The 24986-nt window shown below is 38.9% G+C and overlaps 1 protein-coding gene across 7 annotated transcripts in view; it reads right to left on the bottom strand.

Moving 5' to 3' along the window:
- NBEAL1 (neurobeachin like 1) overlaps positions 1 to 21301 on the bottom strand; it is a 164060-nt gene extending 142759 nt beyond the window's left edge. For 4 of the 7 annotated variants that reach the window (XM_040228771.1, XM_040228768.1, XM_040228769.1 and 1 more), the window contains exons 1-2: positions 14454 to 14576; positions 13310 to 13587 (exon numbers count right to left, since the gene is read on the bottom strand). In XM_040228771.1, coding sequence (XP_040084705.1) covers positions 13310 to 13360 — 51 coding nt within the window. In that variant the 5' untranslated portion in view covers positions 13361 to 13587; positions 14454 to 14576. The other 3 variants (XM_040228765.1, XM_040228767.1, XM_040228766.1) reach the window with 3 other exon arrangements.
- Positions 21302 to 24986: the final 3685 nt, after the last annotated feature.

The following is a 24986-nucleotide window of genomic DNA, read 5'->3' on the forward strand; positions in this document are numbered from 1 at the left end:
CGCCTAATGCATACATATGTTTTCTAGAAAAATGGTACTGACGAATTTATTTACAGGGCAGCAATGGAGAAACAGACATAGACTTATGGACACGGGGAGAGGGGAGGAGAGGGTGAGATGTATGGAAAGAGTAACATGGAAACTTACATTACCATATGTAAAATAGATAGCCACCAAGAACTTGCTGTATGGCTCAGGAAACTCAAATAGGGGCTCTGTACCAACCTAGAGGGGTGGGATGGTAGGGAGATGGGAGGGAGGTTCAAAAGGGAGGGGATATATGTATGTATACCTAAGGCTGATTCATGTTGAGGTTTGACAGAAAACAACAAAACTCTGTAAAGCAATTATCCTTCAATTTAAAAAATCAATAAATTTTTAAAAACAGAATTTGCCTGCAGTGTGGCAGAGCCAGGTTCAATCCTTGGGTAGGAAAATCCCCTGGAGGAGGAAATGGCAACCCACTCCAGTATTCTTGCCCAGAGAATCCTGTGGACAGAGGATCCTGGCAGGTTATAGTCCATGGGGTCGCAAAGAGTCGGACACAACTAAGGGACTTAACACTTTCACTTTTTTACTTTTCAGTATTCTTGCCTGGGAAACCCTATGGACAGATGAGCCAGGCTACAGTCCATGGGGTCCCCAAACAGTCCAATACGACTTAGCAACTAAACAACAATAGTACTGAAAATTGTTATATTTTCCTGATGAATTGAACTGCTTTTGTTTTGCTGAAAACGGCTTTATTTCAATTTTCTCTTTGAAGAAATGTCACTTGGTTGGAAATTCTACATTAGTCTCTCCTTTAAAGACATCAATCCATTATCCTTTCTTACAATCATTATTGAAAAATCAGGTGTTAACTTGTAATCCCTTTGAAGACAGTTCTTTTTTCCTCTGGTAGCTTTTAAGATTTCTTTCTTTTGCTTTGGTTTTCTGCAGAATCACTATGGTTTCACTATGATGTATACTGGTATGGAATTTGTTTTAATCATTCTCTGTGGGTTTCACTAGACTTTCATCAATCCTGGAAAGTTCTCATCTGCAATCTCTTCAAATACTAACATTCATTTCATGCTTTCTTTACTCTTCTTTTGAGACCAATTAAATATGTGTTAAATCGTCTCATATTATTATTCAGTCTTCCATATTTTCCAACTCCTTGACTTTCTAGGATATATTCTAAAAGAATTCTTGTGATCTTCCTTCCAACTCTCTAATTCTCTTCAGCTATCTAAACTCATATCCTTTTTATTGGTCTTTAATTATCATTATTGGGATCTTCTTATCTATTTCTAGACATTCATTTTTAAAACTGCTAGGTCACTTGTATATTATATTTCTCTGATTCTCAAACGTAATTTTTTTACAATTGGCATCTTTGAAATCAAAATGCATCTTACAGTTGCTCTCAGGAAGGCTGCTGTTATGACATATTTGTCATAGCCTGTGCAACCCTAGTCGCAGGTGTTCATGCTGATGTTCTTTTACTAGATGTGTGTGCACGGTTGATATTCCAACATCAACTGCTGTTCAAAATATCTTCAAAAAATTATACTAAATTAGACAGCAAAATGGAGCTATTCAGTACAGAGATATGCATGAAAGCAGAGCAGCAGGGTACAATGTGACATTAATGATGTAAATCTATATTAAGATCACTTTTCCTTTGTACTTTTGGTCATGTCTGTGTGTCTGGAACATCCTCTGTGACTATTCAAAATACTAGGGCTTCCCTCTTGGTCAGTTGGTAAAGAATCTGCCCCCAAAGCAGGAGACCCTGGTTTAATTCCTGGGTCAAGAAGATCTGCCAGAGAAGGGATAAGCTACCCACTCTAGTATTCGTGGGCTTCCCTTGGGGCTCAGTTGGTAAAGAATCAGCTGCCTGCAATGTGGGAGACCTGAGTTCAATCCCTGGGTTGGGAAGATCCCCTGGAGAAGGGAAAGGCTACCCACTCTAGTATTCTGGCCTGGAGAATTCCAGGGACTGTATAGTCCATGGGGTCATACAGAGTTGGACACAACTGAGCAAACTTCACTAGCAGTTTCAATTTAAAACCTTGATCAAATGCTACCTCTTCAACTAAGTGATCACCGATGACTTCATTCATCTTCCCTTAGGTCTCACATCGTACAATCTAAGAGGAAAACTGACTCCAATTGGAAAAGCATAACTTCAGATAGAGTCACAGTCAATCAAACAGAAGAAAGATATAAAATTTTGATGGAAATTCTGATAAAAAGCCAGTTACATCCAGGAAATACTTGGAAGCCATTTCAGCACAAACAAAAAGACACTATATTCTAAAAGAGGCCTGTGCATAAAAATAAGCTAGAATATACCAACCCCTCAGTTCAGTTGCTCAGATGTATCCGACTCTTTGCAACCCCATGGCCTGCAGCATGCCAGGCATCCCTGTCCATCATCAACTCCCAGAGTTTACTCAAACTCATGTTCATTGAGTTGGTGATCCAACCATCTCATGCTCTGTCATCCCTTTCTCCTCCTGCCCTCAATCTTTCCCAACATCAAAGTCTTTTCAAATGAGTCAGTTCTTGGCATCAGGTGGCCAAAGTACTGGAGCTTCAGTTCAGCATCAGTCCTTCCAATGAATATTCAGGACTGATTTCTTTTAGGATGGACTGGTTGGATTTCCTTGCTGTCCAAGGGACTCTCAACAGTCTTCTGCAACACCACAGTTCAAAAGCATCAATTCTTCGGTGCTCAGCTTTTTTTATACTCCAACTCTCACATCCATACATGACTACTGGAAAAATCATAGCTTTGACTAGACAGAACTTTGTTGGCAAAGTAACGTCTCTGTTTTTTAATATTCTGTCTAGGTTGGTTATAACTTTTTTTCCAAGGAGTAAGTGTCTTTTTATTTCATGGCTGCAGTCACCATTTGCAGTGATTTTCAGTTCAGTCACTCAGTCGTGTCCGACTTTTTGTGACCCCATGAATCACAGCATGCCAGGCCTCCCTGTCTATCATCAACTCCCAGAGTTCACTCAGACTCACGTCCATCGAGTCGGTGACGTCATCCAGCCATCTCATCCTCTGTCTTCCCCTTCTCCTCCTCCGTCTTCCCCTTCTCCTCCTCCCTCAATCCCTCCCAGCACCAGCGTCTTTTCCAATGAGTCAACTCTTCGCATCAGGTGGCCAAAGTATTCGAGTTTCAGCTTCAGCATCAGTCCCTCTAATGAACACCGAGGACTCATCTCCTTTAGGATGGACTGGTTGGATCTCGTTGAAATCCAAGGGACTCTCAAGAGTCTTCTCCCAACACCACAGTTCAAAAGCATCAATTCTTCGGCACTCAGCTTTCTTCACAGTCCAACTCTCACATCCATACATGACCACTGGATAACACATAGCCTTGACTAGATGGACCTTTGTTGGCAAAGTAATGTCTCTGCTTTTGAATATGCTATTTAGGTTGGTCATAACTTTCCTTCCAAGGAGTAAGCATCTTTTAATTTCATGGCTGCAATCACCATCTGCAGTGATTTCGGAGCCCAAAAAAATAAAGTCTGACACTGTTTCCCCATCTATCCGCCATGAAGTGATGGGACCAGACGCCATGATCTTAGTTTTCTGAATGTTGAGCTTTAAGTGATTTTGGAGCCCCATAAAATAAAGTTTGTCACTGTTTCCAGTGTTTCCCCAACTATCTGCCATGAAATGATGGGACCAGACGCCATGATCTTTGTTTTCTGAATGTTGAGCTTTAAGCCAACTTTTTCACTTTCTTCTTTCACGTTCATCAAGAGGCTCTTTAGTTCTTCTTCACTTTCTGCCATAAGGGTGGTGTCATCTGCATATCTGAGGTTATTGACATCTCTCCCGGCAATCTTGATTCCAGCTTGTGCTTCATCCAGCCCAGCATTTCTCATGATGTACTCTGCATATAAATTAAATAAGTGGGGTGATAATACACAGCTTTGATGTACTCCTTTACCAATTTGGAACCAGTCTATTGTTCCATGTCCAGTTCTAACTGTTGCATCCTGACCTGCATACAGGTTTCTCAAGAGGCAGGTCAGGTGGTCTAGTATTCCCATCTCTTTAACCCCAGTGAAGAAGTGACATGAAATCAAGTCGCTCAATCGTGTCTCACTCTTTGCAACCCCATGGACTGTTGCCTACCAGGCTCCTCTGTCCATGGGATTTTCCAGGCAGTAGTACTGGAGTGGATTGCCATTTCCTTCTCCAGGGGATCTTCCCAACCCAGGGATCAAACCCGGGTCTCCCACATTGTAGACAGATGCTTTACTGTCTGAGCCACCCCTTAGTGAGAAAGATTTTAATTTTTACTTAAGATATTTCTTAGATTTTAACTAACTATTCATTTGTGTGTGCATGCTCAGTCATGTCCAACTCTTTGCAACCCCATGAACTATTGCCCACCAGGTTTCTCTGTTGTGGAATTTTCCAGGCAAGAATATTGAAGTAGGTTTCCATTTCCTCCTCCAGGGGATCTTTCCAATCCAGGATCAAACCAGTATCTCTTGCATTGGCAGGCAGATGCTTTACCACTGAGCTACCCACATGCAGGGTTAATGAAGTGCTACATTTGATCAACAGAGTATAGAAAATTATCATTTAATATTAGCAAAGCTTGTAAAGACCAACCTCTTAAATGTTGGAATATTAGGTATGTCCTGTTAACTTTTTGTGTTTATCTTGGAGTTTCACACAGAGTGAACAGGTAAAAACATTCCTGGTTCAAGTGTTTTCAGGAGTCACTCAAGTGGTCATTTACCACTATGGTGTGGGATGTCAATAACAAGGAAGGTTGTACATATATAGAGACAAGGGATACAAGGAACTTCCTGTTCAATCTGCTGTGAACCTGAAACTGCTCTAAAAAAATAATTTACTTTTTTTAAATGACCAAATTTCTAAAAACAGGAAAAATATAAAATTCAAGAGATAAAATGACAGTAAATAACATGTATATACAGCAGGCATCCAATGTGTGTGTGTGTGTTAGCCACTTAGTCATGTCTGACTCTTTGTGACCCCACAGACTATTGCCTGTTCGGCTTCCCTGTCCACAGCATTCTCCAGGCAAAAGTACTGAAGAGGACTGGCATTCCCTTCTCCAGAGGATCTTCCTGACCCAGGGATCAAACCAGGTCCCCTGCCCTGCAGGCAGGTTTTTTACTGTGTGAGCTACAGGGAAGTCCCAGGCATCCAATAAAACTAGCTAAATTGGACTAAAATAAATTCTTTAGAAAGGAAAAGGATATCCCTACATAGACATTAAATAAATATAACTTTGACACTTTTTAAATGGGGCTTAGAAGCTTAAAACAATGTTCAAGTTTCACGTCAGATGGAAGTTTTTTAAATTTAGTATCTTAATGTTTTGTAGTAGCAAATCTAACTAATTTACACAGATTTCAATCACATGCATAAAAGTACTCTAAAAATTTCTGAATATTGAAATTTTTACTTTTTGCATATCTGTATTTTACTAAATTTTTTCTTAAAAAAATTTTAAAACTCAGTAAAACATCTTTACTACTTTTCTTAGAGCATAAACCAAAACTAGAAAGTCTATATATTTTCATGCCTCAAATGAAGTTCATTCATTAGAAAAATGAAATTTTATATTTTAAAATTAAATTTATATTTTGAGAAAAATTCTAAGTCAAAATTATTCAATAAAAAAGTATAAACTCACCTCACAGTGACAGCATAAGCTGAAATAGTACATATCTTTCCTACTATTCTAATGTTTATTATCAGGAAAGATTATGTAGTAGTTAAATTAAATGCATCAAACAAAACCACTGATTTTTTTTAAAGAGGCAAACTGTTTTGAAATGCTTGAATGACTTCTCTGTGAAATGCATGGACCAGTTAATGCTTTGGTTCAACCAAAGAGTAATTTTACCAGTCTAAATCTAAGTCACAATACATAAATTCAAAGAAAATGCTGATATTCCTTGGATGTAGTTAAGAATAAGTTTGAAAGGTAGATGAGTACAAAAATCAAGAGTAAACATTTACAACTTTAATGGCAGTCTGTCATAATTTTAATTCTGTTGAATTCAACTTAAAATAGGGACTTGTATTTTTAACATCTTTTTTCTCCATTCTTTTTAGAACTACTTTGCTAAAGCCATCAATAATCTCTTAACTGTGGAATCCAATACATGCTCCATAATGCTTTACTTCAAAGCTATGTGGAATTGGATACCACTGACTACTCCCTTCTTTATAATACCTGTCTACTTTCAGAGGCAACCACTCATTCCTGGTTCTCCTCCCATTCCAACTCCTAACTCTTCTTCCTCTATCCTCCTCTTAAATGATAATGTTCTTCAGGACTCCCTGACTTTGGTCCTCTTTTCTTCTTACTCTCAAGTAATTCTTCAATAACTGCCACTGTGACAACTCTCAGATCTTTATTTCCAGCATAGATCACCTTCTAAACTCGATCTTGTGGGGGTGTTTCTCTATTCAGACATCCCTCAGGCACTGCAAATTCACACATTCACCTGAAAACCTAGTCAACTTGCTGAATGGGATGACCAAGCTTGTAAAATCCAAAAATCTGAAAATTATTTTAGGCTCTTCCTTTTCCCTCTTCCTCCACATCTACACATTGACAGGCTATCAATTCAACCTTCTACCAGGGAAACTTAAATTATGGTATTCAAAAGAAAAGAATAAATTTTCATGCATCTTAACAACTTTTTAGTATAGTGCATAAGTTCACAAGTCAAACTACAAAGCTAGTAATATTCCTTTCCTAAGGGCAACTCTATTAACAAAAAGTACTCATTTCTTGCTTTCTTTCACATCTAACTTCCTAAAATAAATATGTAATTGATAACCAATACTATTAAGCTGATGATTTTGTTTTGCCTCAGAGTCAAACACCACTACTTTCCTTATATACAAAGTCATTATTAAGCCAGAGAAAATTAAGAGCTATTTCTATCTACCTTTTGCACATACCAGAGACTTACTAAAAATGAGTTAAATTATACAGGTTGATGTATATTGGTACACCCTGCCAAAAGCTTTACTTATGATTATAACTAAACTTGTAAAAATAAATTATAATTTTCTGATTTAGAAGAGTATTCATTCACCCATTTTTTCCAAACCTATGTATCAAAAGAGCTATTTGCCTTTTTATCTAAATAAAATACCTCTAAATTCTACCTTCCTTATGAAGCAAAACTTTTATTCTGAAAAGGAAGTTTACTCTGAGCTCATTGCAAAACTGTCTATTTCAGTCATATTCCAGATTTAGCAGGACAAAGGGCAACAGCAGGAAATGGAGGATCACCAAGATCCAAAACAAACTTGGTTTAGAGTAAAAAAAAGAAAGGAAAAAAAAAAAATCCCAAAGCATTACTAGGATAATTAAACACTAAGCTTGAAAGCAAATATAAATACAAATTAAAAATTAAACATTCATGAGCACAGTTTCATCACTACTGGTTAAAACAAGAGAATATTTCCTACCATCATTATACAATATAAAAACAAAATGGAAGTAATCTTGATACACATACTCACATGATCATATATGTGTTCTTTAAATACTATTAAAGATGATATTGTATATTTCTAACCCTTAAAATGCATTTAAATACAGTCAATTTGTTTTGTTCTCAACAACTTTGGAAGATATACAAAATAGCTTTATTTTCCATTTGACAGATGAAAAAACTGAAACATAAAGAAATTACATAACCTGATCTGGGTCTTTAAAATCAGAAAGAGAACTGGCACTAAATCTTGGCTCTAATTCTGAAGTTTCACAGAATTTTTCAGTGTAAACTGAATCTTGGGGGTGGGGGGGGGGAAGCCATTGTCAAAAATGAACCATGAATTTCAACTCACATTGCCAAGTTTCAACGTATGTTTTTTACTCACTTTGTATCTTTTTACTGAGTTAATACAGTTGATACTTTCTACTACATAGACCAAAACCAACTTTAGCAAAGAATCTGAGAACTCAGTTTCTCTTCTGCATACTTTAGTGACCAACTGAAGGACTTCCAAAAGAATAAATGTTGAACAGAAATATATCCTTAGGCCCTCTAAGGGGAACAGTTGTGACAGGAATACATACATTCCTGCTCCCCAGTGTATGAATTCCAAAAAGTTGTATGATAATGTACACACCAAAACTGTTCTCAGCACCATCTCTCTTACCATAAGCACATTAAGGAAAGAAATAATGTCAAAAGATACAGGGAATAAGAGGGTGCCTAACACAGATAAAATAAACTAAAATCTTTAGATATTAAAAAATAAAGCTGCTTTCTACACTTCAGAAAAATATGCTCAGACAAGAAATACTTAACCACTCAACTAAAATCCAGGAACAAGAGTAAACCTGTTTCCAAGTTAATGTTTAACTTACAAGAGCTATATGAAATGCATTGTTGATGAAATCCTTGACCCTGGGTGGGGATGCCTGTTTGGAGACGAGAAAAGTTCAGACTACATAACCAAATCACTAGTCTTATACACTGGGGCAAGATTCTATACAGAACAGGCATGTTGGGTAATCAGAAATCATCCTGCCTCGATTATATAAAAACAACTGCTGCTGCTGCTAAGTCACTTCAGTCGTGTCCAACTGTGTGTGACCCCATAGATGGCAGCCTACCAAGCTCCCCCATCCCTGGGATTCTCCAGGCAAGAACACTGGAGTGGGTTGCCATTTCCTTCTCCAATGCATGAAAAGTGAAAAGTGAAAGGTGAGTCTCTTAGTCATGTCCGACTCTTTGTGACCCCATGGACTGCAGCCTACCAGGCTCCTCCGTCCATGGGATTTTCCAGGCAAGAGTACTGGAGTGGGGTGCCATTACCTTCTCCAATAAAACAACTACATGAGGTTAATAAATAACCTACAAGGAAGATGCATTTTTTTAACAATCAAATCCTATTCCTAGAAAGAGAAAGTGAAAAGTTAGACCTGAAAACTTTGGTTAAAAAAAACAAATTACAAAGTTTTATAGCCAAATTTTTCTGAAATACTGAGTTTAATATGTGAGACCCACCTGGCAAACTGGATTTATCTTAATTCTACTTCAAAAACTTTAATTCTAGGATTTAGGCTTGCAACTAAACCTAGACTAATGGGAAGAAGACATCTTTATACATCTCTTTAGTATTCCTTTGACCAAGCAGTATTTACCCAAAGGTTCTTTCTGATAAAAGTCCTATTTAAACATTTATAAACCTCTCAAGAGGTTCTTTTGGGGCTTCCCTGATAGCTCAACTGATAAAAAATCCATCTGCCAATGCAGGAGACCCTGGTTCGATTCCTGCGTTGGAACGATCCCTGGAGAAGGGATAGGCTACCCACTCAGGTATTCTTGGGTTTCCTTTGTGGCTCAGCTGTTAAAGAATCCACCTACAATGCGGGAGACCTGGGTTTGATCCTTGGGTTGGGAAGATCCTCTGGAGAAGGAAAAGGCTACCCACTCAAGTATTCTGGCCTGGAGATAATGCTCAATGGCAACCTTTAATACATCACTTTAGACAGAACATTATGACAGCATCTTAATATTCATTTACTGCAAATACACCATGGAATATCTGGGCCAAGGTTTGGAGTGTGGCAAACAGGGAAGATGTCTTAAGCATACATATTGCCCTTAAGCAGATCTTCATAAATCTTCAAAGTCTTCTTTAGTCAGGTATGTGTAAAGTGTTTGATATGAATGGAATACCAACTAAGGCAGCAAAACAGAAGACAGTGTTTAAATTTTACTCATTAAGATGAACATGATAGTCAAGAAAATTAACTGGTCACCTTGGGAGGATGCTAGTAATCAAGGCATTATTCTGAAAACAAAGAGAAACAATCAATCATTTATTCTGCCTGACTTCTCTTTAAGGAACTGTCATCAAATAATTGATGAGACATTTTTCTATATATGTTCTACTAATAAATAAAAGATAAAATTGGGATATCATAGTTTTTCAAACTCCTACTGAAATAATTAATGTGTATAGGCAAAAGTCACTGATGGCCAAGACACTCATGAATTATACTAGCCTCCCCACACCGAACAGAATGTGAATCAATGAAGCCTCCTGATCTGCCAGTGTGCAAACACCAGCAGAAGGAACAACTAAGTGAAAGTTTTCAGTTCTGTCTGACTCTTTGCAACCCCATGGACTGTACAATCCATGGAATTCTCCAGGCCAGAATACTGGAGTGGGTAGCCGTTCCCTTCTCCAGGGGATCTTCCCAAACCAGGGATCAAACCTAAGTCTCCCACATTGCAGGTGGATTCTTTACCAGCTGAGCCACAAGGGAAGCCCAACAATTAAAATCAAGGGAATTCAACATGCAAAACCTGGTTTCTTCAACAAATAAATAGAAGGGATAAAAGTGTGGTGAGGGGGAACCCACAGATTAAGACTTCACAGATGTATTTTGTTGAAAATTTAAGCATGTTTTGTTGAAATACTATGTCAAACAAACAGGAGGGAAATAAGAACACTTAAGAAGCTTAGGAAAGTTTGAAAACTGACCAGAAATTTGATAATTTAAAGAACTATACTGAGATTATGTTTTTAAGAGGAGTTCTTACTTTACAGATATATTTTTAAATATTTATGGATCAAAGGGAGATGTATGGAAAAAGTAATATGGAAATTTACAATACCATATGTAAAATAGATAGCCAATAGGAATTTGCTCTATGACTCAGGGACCTCAAACAGGGGCTTTGTGACAGGCTGAAGGGTGGGTGGGATGGGGAGGGAGAAGAGAAGGAGGTTGGGGGAGGGAGGGACATAGGTGTACCCATGGCTGATTCTTGTTGATGTATGACAGAAAACCACAAAATTCTGTAAAGCAATTGTCCTTCAATTAAAAAATTTAAGAAAAAATTTATGGATCAGATATGTTGTCTGGGATTTCCTTTAAAATAATTCAGGGGTGAGGAGAAGGGTAGGGAAGGCTTATAGCTGAAACATCATTGAATATGAACTGATAGTTATTGAAGCATAGTAACAGATACGAAAGTGTTCACTACAGTATCCTATTTGTACTGGTTTGAAATTTCCCATAATGAAAGTTTAAAAAAGAAAGATGAACTAAAAAGTATCACATGATAATCCACAGAATAGGGATTAAAAAAAGATCCTTGTCCCACAGAGGTCAAAACAAATGAAAATCATATGAGAATCATATGGTGAGTTAGACAAGAATTCTCCTTGTATACACAGTACTACTCAACAAATAAGAGAACTGAGACCCAAAGAGATAAGTCCTGAGCAAGGTTGCAAAACAAAGCAGCAGAGCCAAAACTAGACACCACAAGTGCAAGCCCAAAAAGAGGTCTAAGTCCGAGCCAAGTTCAAAGAAGATCTGAGCAGTGCTGAAGTAGTCAGAAAGCCCATCAAAGGTATAAAAAGAAAGTCTTAAATGTTAGTCAAGAGAAAAAGAGAAAGCCAGGTGGTTTGAAGGACTGTGTGCTAGAGTGAGAGCGGTAAGGCTAGAAGACAGTACCACAAAGAACTGGGTATTAGAGAATCATCCTCACTAGCAATCAAAAGAGTTAAATCTGTGATGCATATTTGGAAGCTTGAATTCAAGGTGTTGAAAGAAAAGAAAGTTGTTGTCTGGCTTACAAGAGCTTATTCATGAATTGCTGAAACATAAAATCATTACTTTAAATAATGATTTATGAAAACAGCTGAAAAAATTATAATCTTATTGAGAGCACAAGTGATTTAAATCTTAAATATAAAAATGGGATTGATCTTCCAGCTCAAGCATAAGTTTCAAAATTTGACCACAAAGGGGCTTCAATATTTACTCAAACATTCTCATAAAATAGTAAGGATTCACATTTATGTTAAGTCATTAAAAACAAAATTCTGCGTATGTCAACAAAACTGCACTATCTTTTCAATAAGCACCGTGTCCCTTGAATAAAACATGAACTCGACCTAGAAACAACATGACTAATTAGTAAGAGAGTGTAACTCCATTTACTTTTTTGTCATTCTTAAAGTGTAAAAACCTAGTAAGTATGATGGATTTTTAAAGGAGTCATTTTCAAACTACTGGGCACACATACTAAAACGTAAAACGCATTTTAACTTTTGGCTGACATGTGTTAGTGACTATTTTCAAAAGTAATGAACTAGATTCCTTTTTTATTGGAAGAGTGGCCTATTTTTAAAAATTCATTTCTGGCATTTAATTACACAAGACTAAAAACTATTTCAAAAATCCATATTAAATATTTCAAAGTATATGTCCTTCAGTAAGAAATACCAAACCAGGAAGTCACAGAAAATTCCAGTGTGAGCTCTAATATTTAATATTAAGATAACTGAGATCATCTGTTAAAGAATAACTTGTTCTTTAAAGAGCTCAAAGTATTGAAAGGGAGCCCTAAGGGATAATGCAGAAACAGAAGCTGAGACCTTCACAGAGACCTAAAGTAATTTAAGTAATGAATTAGAGATGTTACTCTAACACATGCCAGTATCTTCAAAGTAGTAATGGGGCTTCTCACTTGAAAAACATGTTTTTGAGTAGCACCCTTCTCCTCTAATAACATGCAATCAAAACTAACATGTAAAAATTCACATAAAGATGAACAGAGAAAAAATAATTTTTGAGCGACTAAAGTAAAAATAGTGAGGAGTCATAATAGATAACAGCACAGACTTGAATCAGCAGTGCTGACTTCCCAGCTATATTCAGAAACAGAAGGGGCTGCTTCTCACTAACCCCTTTAAATTCTGCATCAGTTCTTCTCATTAATTAAAAAAAAAAAAAGTGGGGGGGGGCAGTGGGTAATTACAATACACATTTCCCAAGATTGTTGTGAGGATCAAGGGAGACAATGGTGCTAACATCAGGGCAAGCTTACAGTAACCACTTCAAATCAATAGCCTTTTTATATAATAATCTTTTAAGAGGTTAATTATGAGAAAAATGCTTAGTTCTCTTCTCATAAAAATATCTCTATTTTTACTCCGAAGTGTGGGAGGAAAAACTAGCGCAAACAAAAGTACAAATATTTTACTTTTCTCAAAGGTCATAATTTTACTTATATAATTTTAGGATCACTGAAGACAAATTAAAACCACACCCTACAGTTTTTAATAGCATGCCAATACTGTGTTTGTGTTCAAATCTGATAAAGTGGAAAAAAAGAAAATTCAGTGTTCTTAAAGTCAATACTGGGAATAAATATGCCATTATCCAGTAAATAAATTGCTGATAAGGCAAATCACAAAATTTTATAACAAAGTATTTTAAAATTAGAAATAAAAAAGGAAAGCAATTACCTTTGCACAATAAAGCATCCAAAGTTCAAAGAGTCTCTCTCTAGATGCCATTCTGGCTTTCACTCTGGCACTTTAATTTTTCCTCAAAAAAAAAAAAGTTCAAGACCATAGAGTGTTCATTTTATTTTCCAAGTTTTTCAGCCGTTACAGTAAAGCTCAAAGCAGTAAGGAAAACAAAAAGAAGTGGAACAAATGGACTGCTTTCTGGTCAATAAAATTCAGTTTCAGCAGTTACTCCAACCTATCTTCATCAGTGGTCGTTGGACAATTATAAAAATCTGTGAAAGAGAAAAACATGCAAGGATTTGCTTTAAAAAGAGGCTATAATAGTAACTGCAGGTTTATCAGAACTAGAAATTTATCTACCTCACGTCCACGAACAACCGGCTACACTTTTACAGCTGACTGAATTTCACAGAAACTTGGTTCAGGAAAACATCACAACTAATGCAGTATTTCATATCAACATAAAGTCAGAATCCCCTTGGACAGAACTCAAAGATGAGTACTTATAACAAAAAAGTTTGTCCAATGATAATAAACAGCCAAAATGCCACTCATAGACTTTCTATAAACTTAAGAAAGAGCCCAACTTACTACTGACACATTGCAGACATAGAAAACCTCAGAATTTTACAGTCGGCTTCTTAAAACTTGTTGGGAATGTTTGCTGTTGTTTTGCAGGGCAGGGCGTGGGGAGGAGGGTGAAGAATTCCTGGTTTGTTTGTTTGAACAATCCTCAAACAGTAAAGGTCGACCAGCCCACCTAGCCTCTCTACCTCTCCATCCAGTAAGAAGAAAAGGAGCACAAACGCACCAGCAAGGAAAACACCCTGGGAAAGCCTCCAAGTGTTTGGGGGATTTTTAAATTTCCACCTCGAAGCCCAGACAACCGAAAGGGAGGCAAACTTAATTTGTGCCAAGCTGCCAAGAGAAGCTTTGGAAAGGAGACAAGAAGAGCAGGGCGTCCCCCGACCCGCTATCCACGCCCTCCCGACCGCACCGGGACACGCCCCGGTCAACCTCGCCCCCTCACGGCCGCCCCTCACTCTAGCCCGCGTTCGCCACCAAGCACCGGGGGCCCTCTCATTTCTGCCACGCGGCCCTCGCTCCCCTATGACCCGCTACCCATCACCGCGCTCACATTGGGGGGTTGTGCCGCCGCCGCCGCCGCCGCCGCGCCGACGTCTAACTCGCTTCCCTCGCCCCCTTCCCAAGCCAAAGCCCCGTGTCACCCCGCAGCTAGGCAGGCGGGCCGGGAGAGGGAGGCGGGGCGGTGACGGGTCGAGGCGGGGCGCGAGGGCTGGGCGGAGCCAGGGGCGGGACTGCCTTTTCGGCTAATCATTCCGGCCTTTAAGGCTTTACCCGTCCCGGGTCACTAGCTGTTCATTGGCCGCAAAGGCTGGAAGGGGCGGGATTATCTGATGCCTCGCCCCTGCATACCTGCGCAGTCTCAGTCGACCCGGCTCCTGAAGACCCGGCGGCGGTCCCCGGCGGACCTCTCTCGACTTCCCCGAGCTGGACAAGTTGGAGGACAGACGTGCTTACGTCTACCGCCCGCCGCTGCTGCCGACTGGCAGACGGAGCTTAGGGCTGTCGGCGTCATTTCCGGGAGTCATCTGAGGGCAGGGAACCCTATGGTGATAACTGAAGGGGATTTCATTTTGATTTATATTTGTAAAAAGGGGATTGGTCGGGGCGGTGTGTTGTGAGAACATACAACTGCTCCCACACCCCCCCCCTCCAGAATCCTTTCCATTAACCGTGTTTGTGCCAAAGCCCCGTGCCACCCCGTGTCAAACTTTCGCTGTCGCTGAGTGTCAAGTGCAAAACGACTAAAGGCTTCAAAAGGGTTTTGCTTTTACAAGAAACAAAAGGAAAACGGCAACGTTCACTAGAGATAGAGAGGTAGATAACTGCGCGGGATGGGGTTGGAGGGGTTTAAGGAGAGGGGAAGACGCATGAGATTGGTAGTCGTTGAGTCGTGTCTGACTTTGCGACCCCAGGCACTGCAGCTTTGCCAGGTTTTCTGTCCTTTACCATCTCCTGGAGTTTGCTCAAACTCATGTCCATTGAGTCAGTGACACCATTCATCCATCTCACCCTCTGTCGCCCCCTTCTCCTCCTGCCCTGGATCTTTCCCAGCATCAGGGTCTTTTCTAATGGGTCCGCTCTTCGCATCAGCTGACGAAAGTATTGGAGCTTCCTTCAGCTTCAGCATCAGCCCTTCCAAGGAGTATTTAGGGCCGGTTTCCTTTAGGATTGACTGGGTTGACCTTGCTATCCAAGGGGCTCTCAAGAATCTTCTCCAACACCACAATTTGAAAGCATCAATTCTTCTGATGCTCAGCCTTCTATATGGTTCAGCTCTCACGTCTGTACATGACTGTTGGAAAACCCATACATTTGACTATACGGATCTTTGCTGGCAAAGTGATGACTTTGCTTTTTAATATACTGTCTAGGTATGTCATAGCTTTCCTTCCGAATAACAACCGACAGCTGCAGTCACCATCTGCAGTAAATAAAATCAAATCTGTCACTGCTTCTACTTTTTCACCCAAGTGGGGGCTTCCCTGGTGGCTCAGATGGTAAAAAATCTGCCTGCAATGCGGGAGATCCAGGTTCAATCCCTGGGTTGGGAAGATCCCCTGGAGAAGAAAATGGCAACCCACTCCAGTATTCTTGCCTGGAGAATTCCATGGACAGAGGAGCTGGAGGGTCACAGTCTTTGAAGTCACAAAGAGTCAGACACGACTGAGCAAATAACACTAGGGACAGGACCAGATGCCATGATCTTAGTTTTTTCAATGTTGAGTTTTAAGCCAGTTTTTCACTCTCCTCTTTCACCCTAATCAAGAGGCTCTTTAGTATACATAAGCATACACAGTTGAACATATTATTTTGAACAACTACCTATCAAGAAAAATACAAATTTTAATTTTACTTTCACTTATTTGGGATTCCCCTGGGTCTAGTGGTTAAGACTGTGCATCCAATGCAGGGGGCACAGGTTACATCCTTAGTCGGGGAACTAAGATCCCACAAGCCAGTGTGGCCTAAAAAAATAAAAAATAAGCACTTTCACTTATTTTTTCTCTGATGCTCCTTTCTTTTCCAAGTGTATGATTATTGGTGCATTGTTTCCCTTCTCTCTGAAGAACTTTACTATTTCTTGCAAGACAGATCTACTAGCAACCATTTCCCTCAATATTTTTTTGTCAAAGAAAGTCTTTACAGGAAATCCCCTAGCAGTCTGGTGGTTAGGACTCCACGCTTCCAATGCTGGGGGCACTTGTTCTATCCCTGGTCAGAGAACTAAGAATCCTGCATGCCATACTGTGTGCCCCACCTCCAATTATTTCACCTTCACTTTTGGAGAGTAATTTCATGGGGTACAGAATTCTAGGTGCATGTTTGCTCTCTCAGCATTTTAAATATTTCACTCCACTCTCTGCTTGCTTGAATGACTTCTGAAGGTAAGTCAGATTTAAGTTTCTGTCTCTGTTCCTCTATAGGAAAAGTGATTTTTTTCCCCTCTAACTTCTTTCAAGATTTTTCTTTGATTTTCTAATTGTGAATATGATATGCCTAGGTGTAGCCTTTGGCATTTATCTTGCTTGGTGTCCTTTGAGATTCCCAAATCTTGTCTGTCACTACTTTGGGAAATTTCTCAATATTTATTGCTTCAAGTATTACTTCTATTCCTTTCTTTCATTTATTTCTAGTATTCCCATTATACACATATCTTTTGTAGTTGTCCCACAGTTCTTAAGTATTTCAGTCTTTTTTCCTTTTTGTTTTTCCATCTTGGAAGTTTCTCCTGACATATCTCAAGCTCAAAGATGCTTTTTTCAGCTGTGTCCAATCTAATAATGAGTTCATCAAAGGCTTCTTTTCTATTACAATATTTTTGATTTGCAGCATTTCTTTGTTCTTAGAATTTCCATCTCTGTTTACATTGACCTTCTCTTCTTGCATGCTATTTCCTACAGCTGTTAGCATATTCCTCATAACCATTTAAATTTTTCTATATGATAATTCTCAACATTCTTGCCATATAAGTCTGGTTCTGTTGCTTGCTTGGTCTCTTCAAATTGTGATTATTTTTCCCTTTTAGTATGCTCTGTAATGACATGGTTGGATGGGATCACCGACTCAGTGGACATGAGTGTGAGCAGACTCTGGGAGATGGTAAAGGACAGGGAAACCTGGCATGCTGCAGTCCATGGGGTTGCAGAGTAAGACATGACTGAGCAACTGAACAACATGCTCTGTAATTTTATGATAGCCAGACATGATAATCTGAGCAAAGGAACTGCAATAAATAAACCTTTAGTAATATGATGGTGTTGTGTTAGAGGAGGGCAAGCTTTCTATAGTCCTGTGATTAGGTCTCAGTCTTTTAGATCTCTGACTGGTGTACCTCACAAGTGCTTTGTCACTCCTCTGCCCCTTAAGAGGGACATGATGGCTAGAGTGTACTAAAGTTGGGTATTTCACATCCCCTAGATCAGTTAGCTCTGATAAAACCTCAACAGTTTCAGCTCTGGTAAAACCGTTTCTCTTAATGGCAGACCTCTGGTTATTTGAGAATGGTTATTCTCCCCCTCCCTCTGCCAGCAACATGAAGGTTTTCTCCAGTATTTACTGTGACAACCTCATTGAGCTCCTAGCAATAAAATTCATAAAAGTGGAGGCTGGAACCTCCTTTAATGCTCAGACTTGTCCACTCAGCCCCCAGAGGTTTGTTAATTACAGGCAAGTTTCTCCAACCCAGTATGGACTGCTATGGAGGATTCTGCTGAGGGTTTCTGTTCTGGTAAGTTGGGATTCTCTGTACTCACCTGTCACTGCAGTTTTGCAGGTAATGGTTTGCCCTGTGACCTCTCATCTCTCATGGAGCTAGGAAGAATTCTTGGTTTTTCAGTTTGTTTAATTGTTTACTTGTTAGGATGGGGTGACAATTTTCAAGATCCTTATATGCTGAACCAAAAACTAGAAGTCCTATCCCATACTTTTTCAGTAGGTACCACACAGTTGTCTAAACTATGATCAGACATGCTAATGTAAACACTCTAATTCTGATTACATTGACTGGAACATGAGTGTACATAAATACATGAAACATGGGTTTTTCTAGAATTTTCCACCCATTTACAGATTCTTTTATTAAAGTTGATTACTTTATTCACTCAAAATAAGAGAATTATTGTATTGTCCTTTAGAATCACAGAACTAGAAAACTGGAAGTTACCATTAGAGATCATGTAATTCAATATCTTCATTTTAAATGTTAAAAAATTAAGGCCTGAATCTGATCAAACCAAGCCTGTAGGCAAGCATAGTCCAACAGAAATTTTCACCATGATGGAAATGTTCTACATCTGTGCTATTTAGTACAGTTGCCACTAGCCATATGCAGCCACTGACCAATTGAAATGGGACTTGTGCAACTGAGAAATGAATTTTTTGTTTATTTTTAACTTAGTCACAAGTACCTAGTAGCTACTGTTAGACAGTGCAGCTCTAGAGTGAATTTGCATTGTAGAAAACACAGAGGATAAAGAAATAAGTTAAATGATATTAAAAATAAATTGAGGTCTGGAGGAGGTGACTAGCCCTGCAGCATACTGCATATGGCTGACAGAACTAGAACCCAGAACTCCTTAATTCTAGGCTGTTTTTGACTATAGTGTGCTGCCTTTTCAGAGTCCATAGGTTGATGTGTTTGGAGCAAATTTTCTCAGCCTCAGCACTATTGACATTTTGTACTCGGTACTTTTTTGTCCTAGGGTGCTTTCCTGTGCATTGAAGCATGCTTAGCAGCATCTGACATCCAGCCAGTAAATGCCAATATGTCTTCCAGTTACAACAACCAAAAATGTCTCCAGACAAGGCCAGATATCCTGGGGACAAAAACTAGGGGGCAAAACTATGTTCAGTTGAGAAGCTCTGAATCCCAGGATTTCCTAGGTACATAAGATGTCCTTTAGGACCCCCAAGAGAGGCAAGGTAGATCCAGCTTACTTAATAGTGTACTTAAAACTTCGTCAAGAATGTAATCTAGTTTTAAAACTGCAAATTAAGAGGATCCCCTGGTGACCCAGTGGTTAAGACTCAGACTTTCACTGTCAGGGTCCAGGTTCAATCCTTGGTCAGGGAACTAAGATCTCACAAGTTGTTTGGCTTGGCGGCGGGCCCGGCCCCCCCCCCAAAAAAAAAGTAAATTAACTCAAGATTAGGCTGCTATTGGTGGCTATCACCAGAACTAAGACTAAAAATCAAGTATGCTTAATAGTTGTTTGCTGAGCACCTACTATGTGCACAGCACTATGTATTTTACACACACAGTACCATGTGCTTTACATCTTTTATCTCTTAATTCTCAAAATAACATTGCAAGGGAAATGGAATTCTCATTTTATAGATTAGATAACTGCAGTTCAGAAAGTTTAAGGGACTGTGGCTCAGATGGTAAAGAATCTGCCTGCAATGCAGGAGACCTGGGTTCAATCCTGGTCAAAAAGACCCCCTGGAGAAGGGTATGGCAACCCACTCCAGTAATTCTTGCCTGGAAACTTCCATGGACAGAGGATAAGAGGAGCCTAGTGGGCTACAGTCCATGGGGTCACAAAGAGTCAGACACGACTGAGTGGCTAACACTTGCACTTTCACAAAGTCACAGCTAGCTAGCAAAAAAGAGAGGTAAAATTCATACCGATTAGCAATCTCTGAATTTAACACACATGTACTTTCTACTTGGATAACCATCTCTCTAACAGTTTTTTTGTACTCAAGACTGCAGACCTGAAGCATAAGATAAAGAAAGGGGGGAAACAAGAGTAAAGGGGACTCTTACTGAGGTAAAGGTATATTTAATGGGGAGAGTTGCAGGGAGATAGCACCAAATAACTAGTATGATTAAGGCAGGCTTTTAGCAGAGAGTGGTACCTGAGCAAGGCTGTGATGGAATGTTAGAATTTGGGTGTCGAAAAAGAAAAGAAAGACAATTCTGAAAAAAGAAGGCCTTAGGTAAAGGCTTGATTCCTGAGGAAATTCTTTCCCAAATTTTTAGAAAACCATGAGCAGTCAAGCTCAGGTGGGAAAAGGAAGGAGATGAGGTTGAGAAGATATAGGTTGTAACTAGCTCACCAGAGTGTCCTGAATGCTGGATCACTGATTTTTTACTCCATTCTGTGTGAATTTAAGTAGGAAGATGACAAGATTAAAACTATATTTGTTGTTCAGACCTTGTGATATCTTTCTGAAGGCAAGATGTAATCATACACTCCCGACACTCAACACACACACACACACACAGTAATTAAATACAATAATTTAAATTCAGTTGAAACATGAAAGAAAACCACTTCACTTTCATGTATAACGAACTTTCTATGGTGGCTGGCAAGTTAATTGAAAGTTAAGACTTACCTAGTTTACAATAAAGAAAAATTCTTTAATCAAGAAGAAAAAGGAAATTACAGGAAATTTTAATTTAAAAGGCAATATTTTCTCTTTAAAATTCTTATTTCCTTCTTAAATGTGAAGGAAAGAAAATTTTTAGACTGGAAGAGATTTCTTGTTCTAAGAAAGCAGCTTTCTTGAAATTCAATTGCTGTAATTCAAATTCAAGTGAATCACTACCTGAAGTCTCTTCTGTTGTCAGGTCAGCCACTAAGGTCATGTCCAGCTCTTTGCAACTCCAAAGACTACAGCACGCCAGGCTCCTCTGTCCTCCATCATCTCTCTGAGTTTGCTCAGATGCACGTCCATTGAGTTGGTGATGTTATCTAACCATCTCATCCTCTGCTGTCCCCTTCTTCTTTTGCCTTCAATCTCTCCCAACATCGGGGTCTTCTCCATGAAGTCTCTTTACTTACCATGTATCAAGGAGTATCTCTTTCTCAGAACAATGCAATACTTTAGCCAGGCTCCTCTGGCCATGGATTTCTCTAGGTAAGGGAATCTTCCCAAGCGAGTGATCGAACCCAGGTCTCCTGCATCGTAGAAGGGGTTCTTTACCATCGTCAGAGCCACTGGGGAAGCCCACTTTAAGAATTACAAAAAAAAACTCTGTGTAATCTCTGTTCCTGTATCTGTTGTACCACCACATATCTCAGTTAGTTTCCTTCCCTACATTTTTCATGGAAAAAAATGAAAAGAACTTCCCTGGAGGTCCAGCGGTTAAGACTTCACCTTCCAAAGCAGGGAACTCAGGTTCAATCCTGAGTCCAGGAACTAAGATCCCACAGGCCTCATGGCCAAAAAACCAAAACAAAACAGAAGCAATATTGTAACAAAGCCAATAAAGACTTAAAAAAAAAAAATGGTCCACATCAAAAAAAAATTTAAAGAATGTATGATATTTCTAACAATTAATTAGTGTTCCTAGGAACTATATCTAGCACTGTTTTTAAGTGTTTGTTTTGGATAGTTCTTTTGACTTGTATATTCATTTGAATGACTGGCTTCTTTTACTTTTTCTGTTTGAGTAGTAAAGTGGTTTAATAATTATCAGCTTATTTGGAATTAAGGTTATAAGATCTAGAGTTTCAGGGGTAAATGACTGTAACTGTGACTCATTAGGCTTAACTTTCTTATACTAAAATTTTAATGGTAATCAAATAACAAAAAGGATCTGAGATCAAATAGTTCTTTAATAGTCTGACACATATTAAAGGCAGTCAACAATGGTTAAAACAGGAAATGCTTCAGTTTTTTGAGGACATTTCTAAAAAAATTACTTATTTCATTTTCCCCATTTTATTATAATGGATTTAATATAAGGAAAAAGATCTTTGTTTACTGAACATTCCATTCTCACATATATTTCCTGCCAAAAGGATCATTAGCATTTGCTTATGACATGATTCATCATAGTGAAATATATTAGTAGGTCAAGAAGATTATGGTTTCCAGCTGTGAATAAGCATATGAAAATAGTGCCTTAAAGAAACAAGTGTGAATGAAACAAAACTTTAAGTATAAATTAAGAGGGAGAATAGAAAATTAAAGAAATTAAAGGAAGAAAAAAATTTATTATTTTTTTTTTAGTTTTAGAGCTTCAGTTCTTTACTTCCTAGCTATAAGGCATTTAATCTCTCTGAGTTTATTTTTCTTCCATAAAAATTGGGATAATAATACCCAGGCTAGTTGAGAGGATTAACTGATAAATAAAAAGCATCTGGCATTCAATAAATGTTAATTATCATATCTTGAAACTAAAGTAAATACATGTTAAATTAACACCACCTTTATTTTCCACCATTGTTGACAGTCCAAATGCTGCATAGCTTGGGGAATGGTAGGGCAGACAAGTTAAATAGGAAATACATGCTGCTAGGTAGCAAGGCATTATGCAATTCTTCCTTTTAAATGACTTTTCAAAACCCTAAGGCCTGTACTACAAGTTCCATGTACATTATTGAAAAGCAAATGATTAATATTGTCATTCACTATGCATTTAATTTTATCTATGTACAAAGTTCAGACAATTCTTTATAAGTAAACATAATTCCTTTTTCATAAAAAGTGATTCAGTTCATTTCTGCTCGTTTTTGCTTTAAAATCAATGCTTTAAGTCCTGAATTGTGAGCAGAATTCTTGCAAAGCTAGGAAAAGTAAAGATATAAGCATCTGAATGCAGAGTTCCAAAGAATAGCAAGAAGAGATAAGAAAGCCTTCTTCAGCGATCAGTGCAAAGAAATAGAGGAAAACAACAGAATGGGAAAGACTAGAGATCTCTTCAAGAAAATTAGAGATACCAAGGGAACATTTCATGCAAAGATGGGCTCGATAAAGGACAGAAATGGTACGGACCTAACAGAAGCAGAAGATATTAAGAAGAGGTGGCAAGAATACATGGAAGAACTGTACAAAAAAGATCTTCATGACCCAAATAATCATGATCATGTGATCACTAATCTAGAGCCAGACATCTTGGAATGTGACGTAAAGTGGGCCTCTAAAGCATCACTACGAACAAAGCTAGTGGAGGTGATGGAATTCCAATTGAGCTGTTTCAAATCCTGAAAGATGATGCTGTGAAAGTGCTGCACTCAATATGCCAGCAAATTTTGAAAACTCAGCAGTGGCCACAGGACTGGAAAAGGTCAGTTTTCATTCCAATCTCAAAGAAAGGCAATGCCAAAGAATGCTCAAACTACCGCCCAATTGTACTCATCTCAAACACTAGTAAAGTAATGCTCAAAATTCTCCAAGCCAGGCTTCAGCAATACGTGAATTGTGAACTCCCTGATGTTCAAGCTGGTTTTAGAAAAGGCAGAGGAACCAGAGATCAAATTGCCAACATCTGCTGGATCATCGAAAAAGCAAGAGAGTTCCAGAAAAACATCTGTTTCTGCTTTACTGACTATGCCAAAGCCTTTGACTGTGTGGATCACAATAAACTGTGGAAAATTCTGAAAGAGATGGGAATACCAGACCACCTGACCTGCCTCTTGAGAAATCTGTATGCAGGTCAGGAAGCAACAGTTAGAACTGGACATGGAACAACAGGCTGGTTCCAAACAGGAAAAGGAGGATGTCAAGGCTGTATATTGTCACCCTGCTTATTTAACTTATATGCAGAGTACATCATGAGAAACGCTGGACTGGAAGAAACACAAGCTGGAATCAAGATTATCAGGAAAAATATCAATAACCTCAGATATGCAGATCACACTACCCTTATGGCAGAAAGTGAAGAGGAGCTAAAAAGCCTCTTGATGAAAGTGAAAGAGGAGAGCGAAAAAGTTGGCTTAAAGCTCAACATTCAGAAAACGAAGATCATGGCATCTGGTCCCATCACTTCATGAGAAATAGATGGGGAAACAGTAGAAACAGTGTCAGACTGTATTTTGGGGGGCTCCAAAATCACTGCAGATGGTGACTGCAGCCATGAAATTAAAAGACGCTTACTCCTTGGAAGAAAAGTTATGACCAACCTACATAGCATGTTGAAAAGCAGAGACATTACTTTGCCAACTAAGGCCCGTCTAGTCAAGGCTATAGTTTTTCAAGTGGTCATGTATGGATGTGAGAGCTGGACTGTGAAGAAGGCTGAGCGCCAAAGAACTGATGCGTTTGAACTGTGGTGTTGGAGAAGACTCTTGAGAGTCCCTTGGACTGCAAGGAGATCCAACCAGTCCATTCTGAAGGAGGTCAGCCCTGGGATTTCCTTGGAAGGAATGATGCTAAAGCTGAAACTCCAGTACTTTGGCCACCTCATGCAAAGAGTTGACTCATTGGAAAAGACTCTGATGCTGGGAGGGATTGGGGGCAGGAGGAGAAGGAGACGACAGAGGATTAGATGGCTGGATGGCATCATGGGCTCGATGGATGCGAGTCTGAGTGAACTCCGGGAGATGGTGATGGACAGGGAGGCCTGGAATGCTGCGACTCATGGGGTCGCACAGAGTCGGACACGACTGAGCAACTGAACTGAACTGAACTGAGGAAAAGTAAGGAAATTTAAGAATTCCAAGATATAATGGTTGTGGCTTATTTAATCTCAAATTTTAAAACTATTTTCAAATGATCATATATAATTTCAGTTCCAAATGATTTCACAAGTAGTACAAAAAAAAAGTAATAAATTATTCCCTACAATTTTGTGTCCTTAGCTACAAAATAGAAAAATATACTCAGACTTAATTCTACCACAGAAATT

This window comes from Oryx dammah, unplaced genomic scaffold (genome assembly GCF_014754425.2).
Source record: "Oryx dammah isolate SB20612 unplaced genomic scaffold, SCBI_Odam_1.1 HiC_scaffold_27, whole genome shotgun sequence".
In the NCBI taxonomy this organism is placed as follows: domain Eukaryota; kingdom Metazoa; phylum Chordata; class Mammalia; order Artiodactyla; family Bovidae; genus Oryx; species Oryx dammah.